The 21,049-nt window shown below is 38.1% G+C and overlaps 1 protein-coding gene and 1 long non-coding RNA gene across 2 annotated transcripts in view; both read right to left on the bottom strand.

Moving 5' to 3' along the window:
• Positions 1–21,049, bottom strand: part of LOC146456959 (uncharacterized) — a 124,133-nt gene that overhangs the window by 53,797 nt on the left and 49,287 nt on the right. The window lies entirely within an intron of this gene.
• Positions 1–21,049, bottom strand: part of LOC146456960 (scavenger receptor cysteine-rich domain-containing protein DMBT1-like) — a gene marked incomplete at its 3' end in the record, with an annotated part of 596,400 nt that overhangs the window by 21,257 nt on the left and 554,094 nt on the right. The window contains exons 21-22 of the mRNA XM_085092482.1: positions 9,733–9,804; positions 7,412–7,483 (exon numbers count right to left, since the gene is read on the bottom strand). Of these exons, the coding sequence (XP_084948608.1) occupies positions 7,412–7,483; positions 9,733–9,804 (144 nt within the window). The remainder of the gene's footprint in view (positions 1–7,411; positions 7,484–9,732; positions 9,805–21,049) is intronic.

The raw sequence follows: 21,049 nt of genomic DNA on the forward strand, positions 1-21,049 counted from the left end.
ACAGAAACCCTGATCAATCTATTCTGGGAATGTGCTTTTGTTCAAAAATTTTGGAAAAACGTACAATTCTGGTTGATACAGCATCTGGTTAAGCCTTAAGACTTTTCTTTGAACCTACCTACCTGTCTGGGTTTAGTCGATAACACTGTGAATATACTTTTACATCATGCACTTCTAATTGGCAGAAATCACATTTACTGAATTACTTATCCAAAATTAAGAAAACCCTGCCAAATCTACATACTTTTTCGCAAACCTTCTTAAAGTGCCAAGAAATTGAAAAATGTTTTGCTTACAAACGAACGCTGTTAACAAATACAACTTGAAATGGAACTGTTTCAAATAAACTGTGTCTTCAATTTACCTTTTATTTTGGATGGTCCCTTGATCGCTACTTAAGAGCAATTCTCCAGGAAAGTGAAGCAAAGTTGGAAATGAAAATTTTTAACCCCCCTTCATTTTTTGTGTGGAGGTAGGTTACCTTGGTGGATAAACAAAAACAACCATGTTTGGATCGGCAGATGTATCGTTGCCGTGGTAACCGCACTATATGACGTCGGCCTTAGGACCATGTTTTGAGCAAAAGTTCCATTCTCAAAAGCTAAAAGTAAACGAGTCTGGTTCTCGGGTACATGTGAACCAATTCAAATGAAATTCATACAGATGGTAGAACCACTCTCCCAGTTTATAAAATTTGCCATTACAATAATTTCGGTTTTATAAACAAGAAGAAAATGCTCGTCCTACTAAGTTCCCGTCAGCCATTTAGACAAGCAGGAAAAACAAGCACAACCATATTCGTAATTTCTCCGAACTCTTTCCACATAAACCAAATTAGCAGCAGCGATTACACAGATATTGACTTTTCTAAATATCATAAAATCAATTTGGGGAAAACTATATTCTGGCCATGGGTGCTGAAGACACCTGGGCCAAATTGCAAAATTGGTAATTTTGAGAGCTCTAGTATTTGGCTCAAACAGGCTTTAGAGAGAGAAAATCAGCTTCAAAAGTATCTTTTATTATCTTGTCTGCTACCTACATTTAGTAAATAAGGTTTTGGCCACCAAATTTGATGAAATATAAATTGATACAAAACCTACCTTGAAGGTTTTGGGAATTTCTTCAGGATGCTTTCGTCGCGTGGTTCTCTCCAATGTCTCTCCTTCGCACGCTCCGTTTTTTTTACCAAATCTAGCGCAGACTAACAGTTACTCCCACCGAATATCCAGTTTGCCGTGTTTCAGACCAGAGATGATGAAACAAGTAGCCCGCATACAATTGACAAAGAATAGTTGACAAGGTCCAAAACACGGTCGTAATACTTGCGATTTCTGCCGTCGAGCACCTAAATTCATCAATATTATCCAACCAGGAAGTAAAGTAAATGTGTCGAGATCAATGTACAAAGCCAATGCATGCCTTTGAACAATCCAAAGTAACGTCTTTGGCTTAAATCGAGTCAGATATTGCGATAGTCGACAAGGCAAGAATGGTGAATAAACTGAACGCATAGGCCGGAAGTCCGAGAAGCACGACTGCTGACCGGATGTAACACAATGCAATGGGATGTAACACCGGATGTAAGTGTAATGATATCCTCTTTGTAATGGGGTTGTTTCACAATGGCAATGATGAAGAAAGCCAAAAAAAAAAAAAAAAAAAGAAAACAGAATAGCCGAATGAAAAGAAAAACAAAGGAAATAAAGCTGAACTGAAGCTTGGGTGAAAATTGAACGCATGATCATAATAGCCGCACCCCCCCCCCCCCCCAAAAAAAAAAGATTGCCTTTTAGACTGTAAAAATGCAATTACTAATTCAGTCATTATAAACTATTCGTGACAAGAGAATGAAAAATTCGCGCGTGAAATGTTACATTTATTTACCTGCACGGCAAAGAATAAGATCCATTTCGTCGCTGATTTCATCACGGTTTATACTAAGTCCGTAGGCTTGCACGTGCCTGGAAATATCCATTTGACATTCACTGAGTTTTATATTGTTTCCACTGCACTCACAAACGTCCCTTTTGGGATTTGAAAAACAACAACTTTCCATTGTCCCGACCAGGATATTTTCCTTTGCACGACGATAGGCAAATTTCCCTTACAGTGTTTTTGATCGACGGCACAAATTTACTTCCGGTCAACCCTCCCTCCACCAAAAAAAAAACAGCAAAAAATAAATAAATAAATAAACAAACAAACAGAAAGAATGCCAAAATTTGGGCACGTATTAGATACTGAATGTGAAAATTTATGGGCTTGGAGAGGACTTATTTATTTCTGGAGGAGAGGTGGGTCAAAAATTCCAACTTCGTAACTTCTAATGTGTATGCTAATGCCCCAGATCAGCGACGTATCTTACATGCAGGCCATCCTTAACATCCAATAAGCAATGAATTAAAAAAACAAACAAACCCAGGAAACATGGGCGGCTTATGTGGTTGCGTAAAACGATTAGTGAAGCGCTTTTATTTTGTCCTCTTTATTCGCCACTGTAAAAAAGTCATAAAAGCGGATCAAAACGGTCGTCCTTTTATCCCTCTTTCAATGATATATTGTACCAAAAAGCGCGTATATCGCATTTAAAAGTACATCCGGTCAGCAGTTTTGCTACTCGCACTTCCGGTCTACATACGTTTGGTCGTAAACAGGTCGTAAACGACGATTTCTTCGCTTCTCAACCATGCACCACGGAATGTACGGCTCGATTTAGCCAAAGACTTTATTCAGAATCGTCGCAGACATGCATTTGCTCAGCTGTGATCTTGATGCATCTATTTAACTTCCTGGATGGATTGTATTGATGAATTATTTCGATACTCGACACACGACTGTGTTTGACCTGTTCGACTGTTCTTTATTCGGGTTGATGCATCACCATCTTTGGTCTAAAAGTAGATGTTCGGTGAGGCTAGCCAGTTAGATTTGCCCTTTCCGGTAGAGTCTGTGCAAGATTTGGTCAAGAAAATAGAGCGAGCGAACTGAGGAGAGACCCATCCTATACGACAAAAGCATCCTGAAGAAATTCCCAAAAGTTGCAAGTTAGGCTTTGTTTTAATTTATATTTCATCAAATTCGTTGGTCAAAACCTAATCAATCAAATGAAGATAACAGATAAGATGAATGAAAAAACATCTGAAGCAGATATTCTCTATCTAAAGCCTGTTTGAGCCAACTACTGGAGACCTCAACATTTCCAATTTTGCAATTTTTTGCAACTTGCCTCGGATGTCTTCAACACTCATGGCCAGAATATAATTTTCCCCAAATAGATTTTATAGTATTTATAAACTTCAATATCTATGTAAGCTCAGCTGCTAATTTGGTTTATGTGGAAAGAGTACTTTCGGAGAAATAACGAACATGGTTGTGCTTGTTTTTCCTGCTTGTCAATTTGGCTGACAGGCAACATAGTAATACAAACATTGTCTTCTTGATTATGGAACCCAAAATACTCTAACGGCAAATTTTATAAACTGGGAGAGTGCCTCTACCATCTGTTTGAATTTCATTTGAATTGGTTCTCGTGCACTCGAGAACCAGACTCGTTTATTTTTACTATTTGAGAGTGATTTTTTTGGTCAAAACATAGACCTCAGGTCGACGTGATCAAGTGCGGTTTCCATGACAACGACGCACCTGCCGATCCAAATATGGCTGTTCTTGTTCATCTTTCCAGGTAACCTACCTCCACACAAAAACTGAAGGGGGGTTAAAAATTTTCATTTCCAACTTTGCTTCACTTTCCTGGAGAATTGCTCTTAATCTTCGAATTTTGTTTTTTAACTCTACTCTTGTTCCAAGACTTCTGCGTTAGGAGAGCGGGCTCTCTCTTTTTTTCTCTTTCTGTTTCGTGTCCTTCGTCTTTTTCGTTTATCTTTTCGTCCTTACTTTTAATTGATACGCGTACAAATCGTAAATAAGTCGTAAGTAGTCGTAGTGCTGTATATGTACCCTTAAAAATGGACTGTAAGTAGCACAAATATTCTTTTATAAATAGTATAAGTATCGTATTGTACTGTAGTGTAGGTATTGTATTGTAAGTAGTATATGTAGTATAAGTTCACTTGAAGACATAGCGTTATTTCTGTAAGTAGTGTGGACATTGTAAGTACTTTTAACTTTCTAAGTATAGTAAGTATTGTAAACAATGTAGGTATAGTTATTGTGGTTAGTATGTGAGTACTGTAAGTGATGTTAGTAGTGTTCAGTATTGTAAATGACGTGTCATGTAAGGCAATAAAAATTGTTAAAAAAAATGAATTTAGAGGAAAGCTTCATATTCTAAATCGGCACTATAAAACCCCATGAAATCAAACAATGATTTTCCCTCGTGCACCACCCTTGTAGCACCACTGCTCGCTATACTGAACCACACACAGCTCACAATTCCTCGACAGCTAACATCCAAAACATCACTTCTTGGATCTCTTTAATTATCTTGCCAGATAATGCTTTGCATTCCCCCGCCGAAGTTGCACAACATTTTCTTTAACAACTAACCCCTTTATTTACTTCCAATAACTATTGAATTTACAGCTGACTTGGGTTCCTGGGAAAGTAAACACTGAAGTGGCTATAAAATATGGGGTAGTTCAGATAAGCTATAAAATTTTGAAGAACATATATAAATTAACACTTTACGAATAGCGAGAAGCGACGGCAAATGGTGTTCCTCCGCTACTCTTTTATATATCATGACATAAAATGATGAGATTTCTCTATGATGGACAATAGGAAAATGGTACCAGGGTATTGATGATTCAAAGAAAGAAGCACCCTTAAGGCCGATTTACACGGTACGACTTCGTCGCACGCGACAAGCTTACGACAGGCCTAAGACACAAATTGTTTCGCAGGGCCGTACATAGCGCGGGGGCAGAGGGGGCAGCTGCCCCCGCCAGGAAAACTCAATTTGTTTTCAACATCACACTGATCACAAGAAAATCGACTAATTGACTGAAAAAATATTCCTTCAATGTGAATTCCAAATAATTATTTTGGAAAATCTTTTGAGGCAAAAGCCAGTACCGGTTTTCTTATGAAAATAATGATTTTGTCAGTTTGGGTAGACTTTCTCAAAGTCGCTCGCTCGCTCGCTCGAGCTCTGACGATCACGCTTCGCGCTCTCTAAGCTCGACTTGTAAGCAAGTCTACAGTTTGGGCTGCTTATGGTGTAGAATTTGGTGTGTAAATAAAGACTGACAAGCTTACGCCACTTTCTGGCGCGTGTTTAAGCCTTTTTAAATCTAGCTTATACAAGTTTTTTTTTTTTTTTAAGAGATAAACTGGTTTTAAAAGCCTGCGCTGCTCGCAAGTATTTGTAGCGGGTTTGGATTTAACCATCATATCTTCATCATCCGACAGATCATTTGCGCCTAATGAATTTTGAGTTTCCTCTTTTGAATTCTCTTCGTTTTGAATATGACCTCTTATTCTGTGTGTTCAACGACGGTGTTTTTATGCCACATAGGGCATTTCAGCTGGGTTTGGCTTGGCTCTTTTAAGTGCTTGATAGTTTTAACTGCCTTTCTTGTTGAGATTTGGCAATATTAGGACAGAAATTAATCATTGCTTGTATTATGCAATGATTATGAGCTTCATTCTGTAATTGTTGCAATGCCGGGCCCGGCTAGTGTTTGTCACAAGGAGTTGCGTTTCTTGGCACGGCTATTTGGTTCTCTATATAATCGTTGTAGCGTGTTATAGAGCTATGGAACGTGTCACAGTAACACTGAGAAGGCTTGAACTGTATTTAAATAACGACTGTGTTTTTCCAAATGCTTCGCTCCACTGATATAGTGCGTTTGAATTGTGGAAGCTCAGTGATTTTCTCCCTTTGTTTACAGCAGTGCACCGACTGTGTTTTAAAATGAGAGACAATATTTGCTTCAAGCTAAACAAGACGTTAACTCCATAAAAAGTCATGACAATTGAACACAAAAAGCATCGGTGTGTTTTTTTTTCTCTAAACGTCGTAGAGGCAACTTTCTGTGTAGGAGTGAAAACAAAATTAATGTCCAACTAGAAACCCTGTCTGCATACCGGGTAGACCCCTGTGAGGGGTGTGCGGAGTTTGCCCCCACAGACAAAAAATCCTAGGTACGGCACTGTTTCGTGTAAATCAAACCTACAACTCGCTTGCGACTGTTGTGCTCGTCACAAAAAAATGTCACAGGAATTTTAAAACATGTCTCAAAATCCTACGACAATCGTAGATATAGGCAATGTTGAATGACGAGTGTTGTGTGCGACTTTTTGCATGACGCGAGCAGCGCGCGCTATAGAAATCGCATGCGACAGTGGTAACACAGGGAGTCCACAAAAGTTGTGAAAAAGAAATAAATTAATAAATTATTGACTTACGTTGTTCGTTTCTTGCGGTTTTCTATAGTGCTCATTTGCATAAAATTTACGCGACAGCATGAATGTCGTTTACTGAGTTGTGCGCGAGCGGATCCAAGCCCTGCTGACTTTACTATATATATTGACAAGGGAGGCCACTTTTTCGCGAAACAATTTGAACACACTCAGCAAAATAGCTTTGAACGTTCGACTTGTTCTCCGCGTTGCAACCAAATTCGCATCAAATGAAAGCTGGATAAATTTGGGAACACACTTACCTGTCAGAATTCCAAGAAGAAACAAATTTGAGCCAGCATTTTAGCTCCCTTTTCGTAGTTTTGCTCGGTGTATTTTTTCGCAACAGCTGCGGCCAGTTACCTTGGCGCAGACGTCACAGATTTACGCGCCATCACGAGCAAAATGTCGCCTCTCCCTACCTCGCAAAGATGTTTTTGCGCGACAGCAATGGTCAGTCATCGCTCCCTGTTTAGTCACAAATTGCGCGAGACCGGAAAAAATTTTCAGCCGACTTTTCGCGCAAACCTAAATTTTGTAAATAAAAGCAAAGTAGAATGTCAGTTCGCGCAATTTGTGACTAAACATGGAGTGATGACTGACTATAGCTGTCGCGCAAAATAGAAAGCAGTCTTCTACTATGTTTCAAAAACCTCGAAAAGCAGAAAACTTTTATTGTGTTTTTAAACAACATTCACAATGAAATTTCGGAGAGTTTAATCCGTCAAAATTAGATGGAATGAATTACAGTAAACATAAAAAAGTCAGACTTAATATTGTACTTAAAATTGTTTTAAGATGATTTTTGAACAAACTGCATGGTATATTTAAACTATGATAAATATCAAAAGATTCCGCTGATAGTACCCCCTACCCCCTGAACCCCCCCCCCCTCCCCCCCGCCCCCTTCTCCTCCTTCTTCAGCCTCCGAGCGAGTTCTTCGGTCTTGATTAAGAGAGACAACTTATTATTGTTTTACTCTAGGTATAACAAATTACTATTATCTAGGCATTGTGCGCAAACAAAATTATATCCAACAACTTACAGATATCTCAAGGACGTCAGATTTGGAAATGTCTTGTTAGGTAGTTCTGAAATTTTGTTCTCTGACAATTTCCTATAAGGAAAGAAATTGGATCAATTAAATCTACATTTTTTTTGTTGTCGAAGCCAGTAACTTTACGAGGAGATACTTTGGAGTTTCTCTCTTCTTCACACAAAAAATAGAAAATTTTACCGCGCGAAATTCGGACAAACCCGTTTTAAAACTAGCTAGGGCTAAAGGAATCAAGAGAGGTATCATCTGCTGGCTGCCATGGAAACGGGGTTTACCAGCGTTTTTGGCAAAGCACAAGGACTCAGGTACCCGAAACTGTGTTTGAACCCAGATATTTTAACAAGGCTGAAAGAACCAGAACATCAAGAAAAATATATATCACTACCAGCCAAAACTGAAGAAATGGTTCAAAAAAAAAAATCTTAGTGGACGGGTCGGCCATGCTGCTTACTCCTCCGCCGCGCGCATGCTTGATTTTTACTAGCATTTAGTCTTAATAACTTAAGGCGCATTAAAGATCCACTTTCTGGCTTGCATATTGGCAACTCCCCACAGTGCTTTCAACTGACGGTAAAGCTCCACTCCTTCGTCGTCGTTTTCAGCACTGTCAATAGAATCGTCCGTACTTCCTTTTTTTATATTTTGTCACATTGTAAACCACATATTCTCCCCTCCGAAAACAAAAGGTTTTAGTTTTCCGGTGATCAAAATGTTTAGCAGGTATTTTGCCGTCAGAACCTTTGGGTTTCCCTGTTTCATGTTGTTTATTACTTGAATTTGTCATAATAGTGAAAAATTTATTTAATATCTTTCTTGTTGACAAATTGTTTGAAATTGACTGCGAAGTAACGAAATTAAATGAAATTTTAATTGTTTAGTTTTGTTTTGAGTTGAACTAGTATCTTGTATCACACATTATATTCACTATAGTAAGCTTTCCTTGAACTTTCTGATGGGGCGTATACATCCTCGGCGAATCTTTTCTCACGTCTCCAAGCGAATGGTGTGAAAGCCATACATAGTAGGTGATGGGGAGGCCATGTTAGCTGTTACACACATTTGGCGAGCTGTTACTTATCAAAATGCGGCGATATTAGCAAAGCAGAGCTGATCTTGAGAAAAGAGCGGGTATCCGTGGCTCGCTTATCTGCCCAAATTTATTCCCGATTTATTAGGAACATTTTTGCGAACGATTTGTTCTTGCGGCAAGAAATGCAGATAGTTAGGTATATAGATGCAGCACAAAATCATTGACAGAAGTTCTCTCATCCGTAGAATAGGATAAAAACAGATTGCCTTAAATATTACAAGTAATACACCTTTTGCTGTTCATTACGAGAAAATACGCATTTATTTGCGTAAAATGGCAACCAATTGCGCGAAGATACATTCTGATTAGCGCCAAAACACAAACATTTGCGCTTAACTCAGATTTAATAACGATTTTTGCATTTTTATCAACATTCAAAAACACTTTTGGGCATTCTTATGCGTCATTCGACATACAAAAGAGAAACATATACTTTCCTTTGCGCTAATATTCAAGTCATTAACACCATCTTGAAAGTCAATAGAGATAATAGACAAACATTAACGTGCATAAACCATTTATTAACATTTTTATCACACTGTTTGAAATTCAATAGCATTCCTGGACGGCGTTAGTGTGGATATGACAAATATTAATGCGCTTGTACAAACAATTGAGCGTTCTTTAGATTCAATATACAAAAATTGATTGATGGTGTGGCCTCAATGATTTAGCAATAACACTAGGCAACACATACATGTGCGGTTCTGGTCCCGATGTTCACAGCACGTTTAATTTAATCCACTCACGATAATTTATCATACCGCCTTGCTATCATTTTCATACACTCTCCACTGATTTATATACCAATTTCAGGTCACGCTGAATGACCTTAAAAAAATGGTACCCCTAATAACAATAACCACAATGAGGACTCTAAATTTTATCTTAACAATCAAAGGAGGAGGAAACTGGAGTGTCAGAATTGATCCCGAGACGAGGAATCAAAGCGTTCTATGGCTACGAGATACAGTTGATTGCCTTAAAATTGCAAACAAAAAAGTTACTTACTCCCTTTAATAACCAAATGTCATACAACTTGATTGTAACCACGGCAATGCACAGTTCTTAAAGTATCCCCTTCAGTCGCCCCCCAACCCTCCCCCCTCCCTCGCCCCAGGACATCCATCTGGAATACTGACAATGCACTGAGTATATGGTACAAGAACGCATTTATATTGACAAGAGCGAAATAATCATCACTCTGTGTGGTACTTACAGTCGGTAAAGGGAAACCAAGGAAGAGAAAATGCCCTCTGGTAAATTCTGCAGCTGGTTATTCTGTAAATATCTGCAATTTAACAAAGTTTGAATGTTAGTTAATAGTCCCTACTGCTCAATCATCTTGCTTAGTTTTTTAATCTGTGTCAGGCTCACGCGAAATACTGTTTATTTGAGAACTACCTAAAGAACTTTACGCTTCTAAGAACCCTCAACATTGCACTTTAACACAATAATGATATTATCTCTTTTCACATGATTATTAATAGAGCTATAAAACATCAATAAGGAATCACTTTATTGAATTCGAGGTCTGGAGTCAAGTTTACATCATCCTTCCAGTAAAGAAGTTTGGCTGAGCGGGACTGAGTACTGATTTTTGATAAACAAAAATGAAGACCATGTTGTGGCGAACGCGCGTTTGTGTAGGGTCAGCAAACAATTTAGTCATTCGACGTCCAATCATTATAGGAAACGTTTCGCTGCTTTTATACCTGACTTTTAGTTATTGAGATCACGAATGCGATATCTTTTGCAAACCATACATTAGCAAAAACTACAAGCGACGGCTGGCACGCTGACTTTGGACTCTGTTCCTGTCTTTCACTAGAAATTGACGCTAGAGCCAGGTAGTAAGGCTTCCTCTATCCCACTTGAAACGTGTCTTCTTATTGTTTCATTGATTTACAATGTAGAATTTCCTTTCTTTACAGCAACTCACTGGGAAAAAAAAACAATTAACTGTGGAGGTTCTGGTGATCCGATTTTTTGTTTTGCTCGAGTTAAGATGTTACTATCATACACCCTACAATATATTTTTTTCTTGTTCAATTCTCTTCCTTATCGTGAAAAGTTGAGAGGCCATGTTAATTTGCAACACTTTGCTCTTCAACTTTGTGGTTGAGGATTTCTACAAAAACCAACAGCCAGACAGTAATCGGCCAAAAAACACCTTCAAAACGGTAACGCGGTTGACACCACACCTTCAAGAAAATCCCCCAAAAACGCGTCTCACAAAAACTAACTTTGCACACGAAAATTAAAATCTTCACGAAAATTCAAAATGTTTCTAAGCGCGCGAGCGCTCTAGTTCTTTTACTGTCTTCTTAATATTCCCCCTTACCGCTCTGGAAAGTAGTCCTTGTGTGGCTCTAAATAACTGATTAGCTATTAATTCCAATGGGAATCTGTTTGTTAATTGGTCTTACGACGGTCTTCACTCCACACGCAACTTTAGCTGCACGGGTGTGGCCATCTCTTAACAATTCGCCCTAATGGCCAACGTCCTCTTGGAGCATCTGGCTGAATCACAAGAACAACATCTCCAAATTTTAAGTCTCGGAATTCATTTTGGTCGGCTGTTGAGGGCAGGAATACATTCTTTGAGCCATCTTCTCCACACTCGTGGAATAATGCCCTGAACCTTTCTCCATTTTTGACGCAAATGAAAAGTAGTGGTTTTAACAGACTCAGGGGCAAACTTCCCTCCCATTTGGCCATGCAAGAAATGGTAAGGGGTGAATGGAACATCCTCTCGCCGATCTAAACTCTGATAAGCCAACGGACGGAAATTAAGTAGGGACTCCAATCCTGTAAGCATCGTGATCAGCTCCTCACGGCAATCACATCTCGGTTTTCTACAACGGCATAAATGGATTTCTAATCTGTTTACACTATTACTTCGTGGGCTTCTCCAAAAGTTGGGGCAGCTGATGGATTGAATCTCCATGTTTCTCCAAGTTCAACTGTCTTGCTCTGAATATTTTGCTGGTCTAACTGGCCGACTAGTTCCTTAAATTCGCCAACTTAACCTACGAAATTCGTGCCTCTTTCGCGCTTCACTTCCTTAAGAACTCCACGCCGACTGGTGACGGCATCGTTATGACATTCGCAACGGATATAGGCCATCATAAGGTTGCTGAGAGGCATCAGCAAATATCACGATGTGCTTCGATTTCACAGGCTCTGGAATTCGCAGAAATCGGGGAATCTTCACCTCTCTCAGACTTTTTAAAGTGCATATGGCACGAACTTTGTTTTTCTGTTTCTTGTAGTTCAACATCTCTAAAAAAAAAAAAAATACAGATTTTAATAGCGCTGAAAATCTCTGGAAATCTGGGTTTTGTAGTCCAAACTCCCGCTAGTTTACACTGATATTTGTAAGCGAAGATTCCTCTGTTAACGCGAAAATCTCGCTTAAGAGTAGTATCATGCTTTCTTTTGCTCTAGGTGAAAATGGAAACAATGCCGCGACGACACATTGGTAGACGCTCTAGAATTCCGCCGTTGCCACGAAGTAACTAGATGACATTTTAGCCACTGTTGGCTGTTATACTGCTTCGCGATTTCTTTGCCGAGTGAGTAATATATTGTGTGTTTGGTTCTCAGAAAAACAGACGTTTATTTTCAATAAGTGAACGGAAACGAAAATTGCGCCATAATTATCTTTATTAGATAGTCATTAATTACAAAGTAACTAAAAAATGCGATTATCTTATCTCCAGAAGAGCCAACGAAAAGAAAAATAACAAGGCTGTATCAAAGAAAACAGACGAATGCATCAAAATCCATTGCAAAAGAAGGACGCTTTTTCAAGTAGTCGTGAGAATCTCGGTACTTTGCTTTAAATATCGAACCAGATGAGGAAATTCTGGCACCTTTATGTTTATTTCATTCTTTCTTTGTTGCTAAACTTTGGGCTGCAGCCTTTGTCAATCGATCTATTTTACCCTTAATGCGTTTTTATTGAAATAGAAATACTAATTTATTTCAATATTTGCTCTTAAATATGAATTTATTTGATAAGTTCTTCCAAAGATAGTGAGATGACAGAAATTATATAGATAAAATAGAGTTTAATAAAACATAATTCATAGAATGTATGAAGCATAAGCGGCAATGCAAGATGACGTCCTTGGTAAGGTAGCACAATATCAATCAGTATTGACTCAAAACGTTTTTTTACGTGCGTGTTTTTGGTATTATTATTATTTTATGTTTTAACAAGAAAATTAACGATAGTAAAACTACATGACGTATCGACGACTTCATATCGTCATTGTCAAATGAGTAAAATGGAAATAACCGAAAGGCATATTTATAGGTAGTGTAAGTGAGAAAATAAATTAGCATAAAAGCAATCAGGTAAAGTGTTTCACGCGAATGGAATCCGCTTGCGCGTTCAGTTTCGGTCTTTTGTTTTTGATCCACAGCATTTCATAGACCAAACATTCAAATTTGATATTGTTTTATGATCGAGAATGGTGGGCGAGCTCGTATTTCTGGCAACGACCTCTATTTCTTCAAAACGTCCGACTCTGTTATGTCTTTATAGTCTTACCACCACCGTATCTCAAAATACCTCAAGATGTGTCAAAAATGCAACAATAAATCATAAATTTACCTAACCTTTTTCAGGAATACCTGATAGTCTGTGGCATATCTCCACATCATGAATCAACACAGAAAGTCGTAAGGATTTAGAGGAGACCGTGGATTAAAAATGATATCCAATCCCTTAGTTGCGCTTTGAAAGCCAAATGGGTGCAGAAGTACCTTGATGACAACAACCAAAAAAAAAATGGAAACTTTTGTTGATAATAATTTTTACCAAGAAACATGGCAGCAAATTACTTCTGACTGGTAACTTAACCAAGCTGATGTAGCTGGTTTCAGTATTCAATATATTTGCACTAAAGAGGTAATTTAAATTTGCTCAAATCTAAATTACGAAGAAAAGCCAACATACATTGGAAATTCACCGATATGGTACTATTCCCTTATAAGGATTGCTAATCAACCTGTCTTTTATCGAAATTGGTCCCGTGCGGGAGTCAATCAGGTCAACGATATTTTAGATCATACGTCCGATTTTTTTTTTAATTATGAGGACTTTAACTCTCGCTATAAAGTTAAGACCACTTTTTTGACGCACTACGGTGTTGTGTCTGCCATGGCAAAATTGAAAAAGTCTTTTCAGGATCAGGTTATGAAAAATTCCATAAACCAACCGACTTCTAGCCAAAAACTACTATCATCTTTAAACTTTTGCAAAGAAGCCTAAAAATTAATCGTTAAAGGAATCACTTCAACACTAGCGAGAAGCCAGATAAATTGGATAACTGACTGCGGAATTTACGAAAATTCGATAAAATGGGATGAGTCATATATTCTGCCCTTTTATTGCAGTAGCGAAACTAAACTTTTAAATTTCCAATTTAAACTCCTTCACAGAAGAATTGCGACGTAAAATCACCTCTATGAAATAGGTATTACGTTAACGGACGCCTGTACCTTCTGTGAACAAAACACAGAAACCCTGATCCACCTCTTCTGGGAATGTGGTTTTCTTCAAATTTGTTGTCAAAACGTACAATATCTGGTTAATCCTCAAGACTTTTCTTTGACCCTACCTACCTGTCAAGGTTTGGTCGATAATACTGAGGATATACTTTTACATCATGCCCTCCTAATTGGCAGATATCATATTTACTAAATTACTCATCCAAAATTAAAAAACCCTGCCGAATTTACATACTTGTTCGCAAACCTTCTTAAAGTGCCAAGAAATAGCAAAAAAAAAAAAGATTCTGCTTACTAGACGAACACTGTTAAGAAATACAACTTAAAATGGAACTGATTCAAATGAACTGTGTCTTCAATTTGCTTTTTGTTTTGGATAGTTCCCTGATCACTACTCAATCTTCGAATTTTGTTTTTTAACTCCACTCTTGTTCCAAGACTTCTGCGTTAGGAGTGCGGCCTCTCCTTCTTTTCCCTTTCTTTTTCGTGTCCTTTGTTTCTTTTCGTTATCTTTTCGTCCTTACTTTTAATTGATACGCGTACAAGTCGTAAGTAAGTCGTAAGTAGTCGTTGTGCTGTATATGTACCCTTAAAAATGGACCGTAAGTAGCACAAATATTCTTTTTATAAATAGTAGAAGTATCGTATTGTACTGTAGCGTAGGTATTGTACTGCAAGTAGTTTATGTAGAATAAGTTCACTTGAAGACATAGTGCTATTCCTGTATGTAATGTGGACATTGTAAGTACTTTTAGCTTTCTAAGTATAGTAAGTATTGTTAACAATGTAGATATAGTTATTGTGGCTAGTATTGTGAGTATTGTAAGTAGTGTTAATGGTGTTCAGTATTGTAAATGACGTGTCATGTAAGGCAATAAAAATTGTTTAAAAAAAAAAAAGAATTTAAAGGAACCACACACAGCTCACAATTCCTCGACAGCTAACATCCAAAACATCACTTCTTGGATCTCTTTAATTATCTTGCCAGATAATGCTTTGCATTCTCACGCCGAAGTTGCACAACAGTTTCTTCAACAACTAACCCCTTTATTTACTTCCAATAACTATTGAATTTACAGCTGACTTGGGTTCCTGGGAAAGTAAACACTGAAGTGGCTATAAAATATGGGGTAGTTCAGATAAGCTATAAAATTTTGAAGAACATATATAAATTACAACTTTACGAGTAGGGAGAATCGACGGCAAATGGTTTTCCTCCGCTACTCTTTTATATATCATGACATAAAATGATGAGATTTCTTTGTGATGGACAATAAGAAAATGGTACCAGGGTATTGCTGTTTCAAAGAAAGAAGCACCCTTAAGGCCGATTTACACGATACGACTTCGTCGCACGCGACCTGCTTACGACAGGCCTACGACACGAATTGTTTCGTGTAAATCAAACCTACAACTCGCTTACGATTGTTGTGCTCGTCACAAAAAATGTCGTAGGAATTTTAAAACATGTCTCGAAATCCTACGACAATCGTAGGTATAGGCAATGTTGAATGACGAGTGTTGTGTGCGACTTTTTGCATGACGCGAGCAGCGCGCGCTACAGAAATCGCATGCGACAGTGGTAAGCAAAAGTTGTGCCGTCTAAATCGGCCTTTAGCTTCCACAGATAATTAGCTGCATACTGATACACGTCTATGTGTGTGTGATTTGGGAAGCAGGAGTCATATAATGTTTAAAACACGAGCAGCAGTGTTTTGTCGGGTGCGCCTCGTAGTTTTAGACCCGATAAAGAACATGCTGCGAGTTTTTTGAACGGCCCCAAAAAACATTCCTGGAAAAGCGGGTGTCAAAGAGAAGTCATTACAATAATGGTACTGTGAACGTTGGAAATTAGCATACTAGAAAAACATTAAACACTGAATACTAATAAGAAGGAGGTTTTATCGGGTTTTAAAACCACCTTTGTGATGTTTTATCGACCAATTGATAGGTCAATTACGAATTATTTATGAGTTTTTGAAAGCTAGGTGAGTAGCCAGGGTTTGATTATCCGTTTTCTTATCCGACTTTTATTGGCTGTTGCAGCCCCCTTTCGAGTTTGTAACGGTCTTAAAATACAATGTGCACACTGTGTTTTATTGATTGATTGATTGATTGATCGATTGCTTGCTTGCTTGCTTGATTGATTCTTTCCCTCCCCTTTCCTGTCAATACACGCAATTTAAAAATTCAAACGATTTTTCCGATAACAATTACTGTTTCTTCTCGCAATTAGCTGTTCTATGTTTGCTCATTAGGGCTCCCATAACAGAAGAGGTATACGACAGATTCGTCAGCCACTTTAGGAGACTTTTGGTTATATAAACAGGAAGTGACTTTCATTTTTTTTACAACAAAGCAATATCTTTACTGAAAGTAAACGAGAAAAACGCTTCGTATGATTAAATGCAACTTTCATCATAACAACATTAGCACAAGAGATTTTCGGCTAAATAACAATTGAATCGAAGTGCTAATATTTGCTTCCCAAATCTCCCTTGCTAGATTCTTCATCGTTCGTAACACTGAAGCTAGTAAAGTATCAGTACTAACTACTAAAATTTTATAAAAATTGAGCTATCAGAAAGATCAAGGGGACTGGAATTGCGTCAGATCGATAAATATAGATTCGTATAAGGGCCGAAAAATAACATCGCTCCTATGAACTAAAAGTCCCTACGTGAGAGGCACACTTGAGTATTTTGAATCAATGTAAAATGGTGCTTTCTCTCATTCTTTCTTTATTGGCAATTGTTTGCAATTATATGTGTGTGGTCTTTCTTTCTTTCTTTCTTTCTTTTTTTTTTTCCTCCGTTTCTTTCTTTCTTTCTTTTTTTCTTTCTTTTGTTTGTACCCAAACAAGCTATGGGAAGGAGTTATTACACCAGCTGCTATAGAAGCTTATAAACATGATAATGTTAAGTATATGACACTAAACGTCGAGGGTATAATGTCTCCTAAAATATTTTCTTTTAGAGCAATAAATAGACTGTTTTCAAACCTCTATTTCCCCATGTGATTGTCAATATCGGATGTTTTGATCGAACTCCCGGTATCTTGGTTTATAATGGCGAGCGCAATATGGCGAGTGCACCAAAACTAACGAGGGGCTAGCCTGCGTAGCTGGCGGTATTGTAGGCGCGCGCGAATTAAAGTTTCGGCGGCGGAGCCGTTAGGAGCGAGCGGCGAAGCCGCGAGGAGAATGGGGAGGGGCACTTTGAAATACCGCCTGCACGAAAACCATGGGTTTTTGAATAGTCCGCACACCAGTGCGCGGGAAAAACAGATTGGTCGAGAGAAGTACATACGTCCATCAAATGTTAGATGATCCCTCGTATATTTCCCAAGGGACACTTTGCTTTGCTTATGAGTATGACAAACTATTCGGTAAAAATAACAGCGTGTTTTCTTTGTTCGTTGCATTTGAAGGAGTCGATTCTAAGAAATTCAATGATTTCTTAGGGGTAGAACGGTCCTTGTATAAATTCTTTTTTGCTTGAGGACTCCTGTCCGGCGAAGACACAGACGACGGAAGAAGACGTTTAATTCTTACTTGCGTATCTTGATCCGAAGAACAGAGCGGAACTTCCAAATTTCTTTCTAGGCCGGAGCGAATGAACCGGACAAGTTCAACTGCGTTGAATATTTTCCTACCACAAAAGTGACAAACTCGACTCGATAAAACAGTAAACTCCACAATGGTCAGGCCAATTTCTGAGCAAAGTTTTGGCAATGTCTTGCCTTCACGCTTCGCGCGACCGGAAGGTTTAAATGAATTTTCCGTGGAAACGAATTTGGTACTTTTCTGAAAATAACCGAATTTTATCTTCAGATTGACACCACAAAACCTACAAAAGTCGTTAGCGTTTTCCTCTTGGCTTTTTCTTCCTTTAACTGGCTTTGTAGGCATATCTCCCTTCGATGCAAATTCTCCTTTATCCGCCATGCATGCAACAACAACATCAAAAAAAGTGTAAGACGATCGCCTTTACGCCTATATTTCGCGCGAAAATTGTCGGTTCTAATTGGTTGGTTTAATTGGGATCAGTTGAGGTCTATGAGGTGATAAAAGTGGGCGGCATTCAAAATACCCTAGTTCTCTGGCAGGTGGTATTTCTCGCGGCTTCGCCGCTCGCTTCTAGCGGCGAAGCCACCAAAACTTTCTTTCGCGCGCGCCTTCAATACCGCCAGCTACGCAGGCTAACGAGGGGCTGGCAGGAAGGGGAGAAAAAAACGTCTTATTCCTTCTCTCCCCGACGCTAAAGAAACTGACGAGGGCTCCTAGGTTGCGCTCGCTATTGAAAACTTACATGGCGGCAGTTTCGATCGAAATGTGCTATCTCAATAAGCCACAATAAAGGCATTGCAAAGAGCCTAATTAGTAAATGAACATATGACGTAAATGAACGCAATATTTTTGCCATGTTCTATAGAAAGCAGCCTTCTACGATCCGCAATCAATTGAGTTTTAAGAATGTTTCAAAAATGTCGAAAAGCAGGAAACTTTCATTGTATTTTTAAGAAACATTAATATGAGATTTCTGAGAGTTTAAACCAGTCAAAATTAGATGGAAGGAATTGCAGTAAACACTAAAAAGTCAGACTAAATATTGTACTTAAAATTGTTTTAAGATGGTTTTTGAACAAACCCCATGGTATATTTAAACTATGATAAATATCAAAAGATTCCGCTGATAGTACCCCCTACCCCCTGACCCCCCCCCCCCCCCCCCCTCTTCTCCTCCTTTTTCAGCCTCCGAGCGAGCTCTTCGGTCTTGATTAAAAGAGACATCTTTTACTCTAGGTATAACGAATTATTATAATCTGAAGCATTGTGTTACCAAAACACATCAGCCTCACAAACAAAATTCATTAAAAGAAATATAGCTTTGCAGTAATGACCACTCGATAGTTTTCCGTCTGACTCATGATCCAAGCTCTCCTACAAATCACCATACAATTCTCACAGCTGACGGAAAGTTCTGCTGTGGAACAGCCCCAGTATGTTCACTATGTTTTAATCAACTAACATGACTGTGAAAACTTTACTGGTCTTACGTGCAAACAAAATTATATCTAACAACTTACAGATATGTCAACCGTGTCAGATTTGCAAATATCTCCTTAGGCAGTTCTAAAATTTTGTTCTCTGACAATTTCCTATGGAGAAAGAAATTGGAACACTTAAATGTACAGTTTTAACCTTAAAATCATCAAACAATACATCATGAGTATTGTATATTTAAACATGATAGCTTCACCTTTTCTATCAAGAACATTTTTTTGTTGTCGAAGCCAGAAATAGTAGCTTTGCGGAAAAAGAAACTCCGACCCAGCAATTCCAATGGGAGGCATCAAAAAAATAATAATAATAAAAAATAAAATTGAAAAGGACTTTCGCACCCCTTTTCCTCCCTTCCTCCAAAATGGCGTCCTTTGCACTGAGGTCGTCACCTTTTGAAATGTACAAATCTTGTTTTTATTGCAGGATATTATAAAGCAAAATACAGGGAGATGTGAAGAATCAACCAACGAGTCCCCAGTAGCTCAGAGTTTAGAGCATCCGATCTAGAACACAGAGGATCGTGGGTTCCAATCCCATCTGGGGCTCAGGTTTTTTCTGTGTCCTCTTATGGTTGATTCTTTACATCTCCCTGTATTTTCCTTGTTTTTATTATTATTATTATTATTATTATTATTATTATTATTATTATTATTATTATTATTATTATTATTATTATTATTATTCGGTCTTAGGACAAAGATAACCTTCTAGTCATTATTTGCTTGCCTATCATGAAGATCAAAATTTAAAATTTTTACATTTCAATAATTTTAGAAAATAAAATAAATTAGCAAAACTTACTAAACATTTATAAAGGATCGGAACTGCAAGAAGCAGATTCAAAAGTCCAAATCTTATTTTGGTTTTCGTAATAATGAAATTAACTTATTCAAAAGGGTAAAATAAATCGATTTGGGAAAGAGAAGAGTAAAATGGTAAGACTTGGCTTGGCAAAACTTAAATTGGCCGCCTGTGAGTGTTTCATGTTATTCTAAGCTTTAAGCTGCCTGAAGCGGAAAGGCGGCGAACCTTGTGCAACTCACTTATTGTTGCTACAAAGCCTCCCATTTTCTTCGGCGTTGAATTTCGTTATGGAAGGACTTCAAAGAAATATGCTAAATCTCCTAAACCTTCCTAAACCTTGATCGGTTCGGCTTTGTTGTAACAAAATCCAGTCAATTTCAACTGTTTGAGGTCGCACGACGTCACGCTTTAGTTACAGTTTATTGTTTTTGCAATAAACTGTACAAATGCAAAAAGTTATTCATTATTATTTAAACACTACTGGCGAGGAAGCCAAACGGAAGCCACCGGGCTTATAAAGAATGGGATTCCTTAGTTAAGTAATAATAACAAAGTATACACATGGGACCAAAATCAATGGCAAAGCAACAGTAATCTTAAAAAATATTACATAGTCATATTGATCATAGTTAAGCCAAAAAAACGAAAATGAAAGTGAAAGCAGAGGTAAATAAATAAAAACGATACGCTATTTGAGTTCATTCATTTGTAACGGTCGCTACTGTCCGTTTCATTTAGCCCTATTCTAATAAAATAGGAAGATTCGGCGAGGGTAACACAACTAAAGGTTTTTTGTCTGATTACTTTTTCTATTTCACCATATTACCACATTTGAAAGGTTACCCCTACAGCGAACGTTTTCTAAAGAATTAGTAACGTATGCAATGCAGAGCTTCGTAATAACGTGACCCTCGAGTGGCAAGGGACAGAACATAAAATTGTGAATTACAAGGACGGAGCCTGATAGCGTTTTATTTTGCGGGTATTTTTTTCTGCGGGAACTAATTTTTGCGGATCGTGGTCAATCCGCAAAATCCGCAAAAATAAGAACCCGCAAAATTTTCATGCTACACGGTAATCGTTTCTTGCAGTTTCGTCGCCCTCTATTTTAAAATTGCGCCATTCTTTTGTTTTTGTTCATCTT

Source organism: Pavona decussata, unplaced genomic scaffold (assembly GCF_977016875.1).
Source record: "Pavona decussata unplaced genomic scaffold, jaPavDecu1.1 SCAFFOLD_252, whole genome shotgun sequence".
NCBI lineage: Eukaryota > Metazoa > Cnidaria > Anthozoa > Scleractinia > Agariciidae > Pavona > Pavona decussata.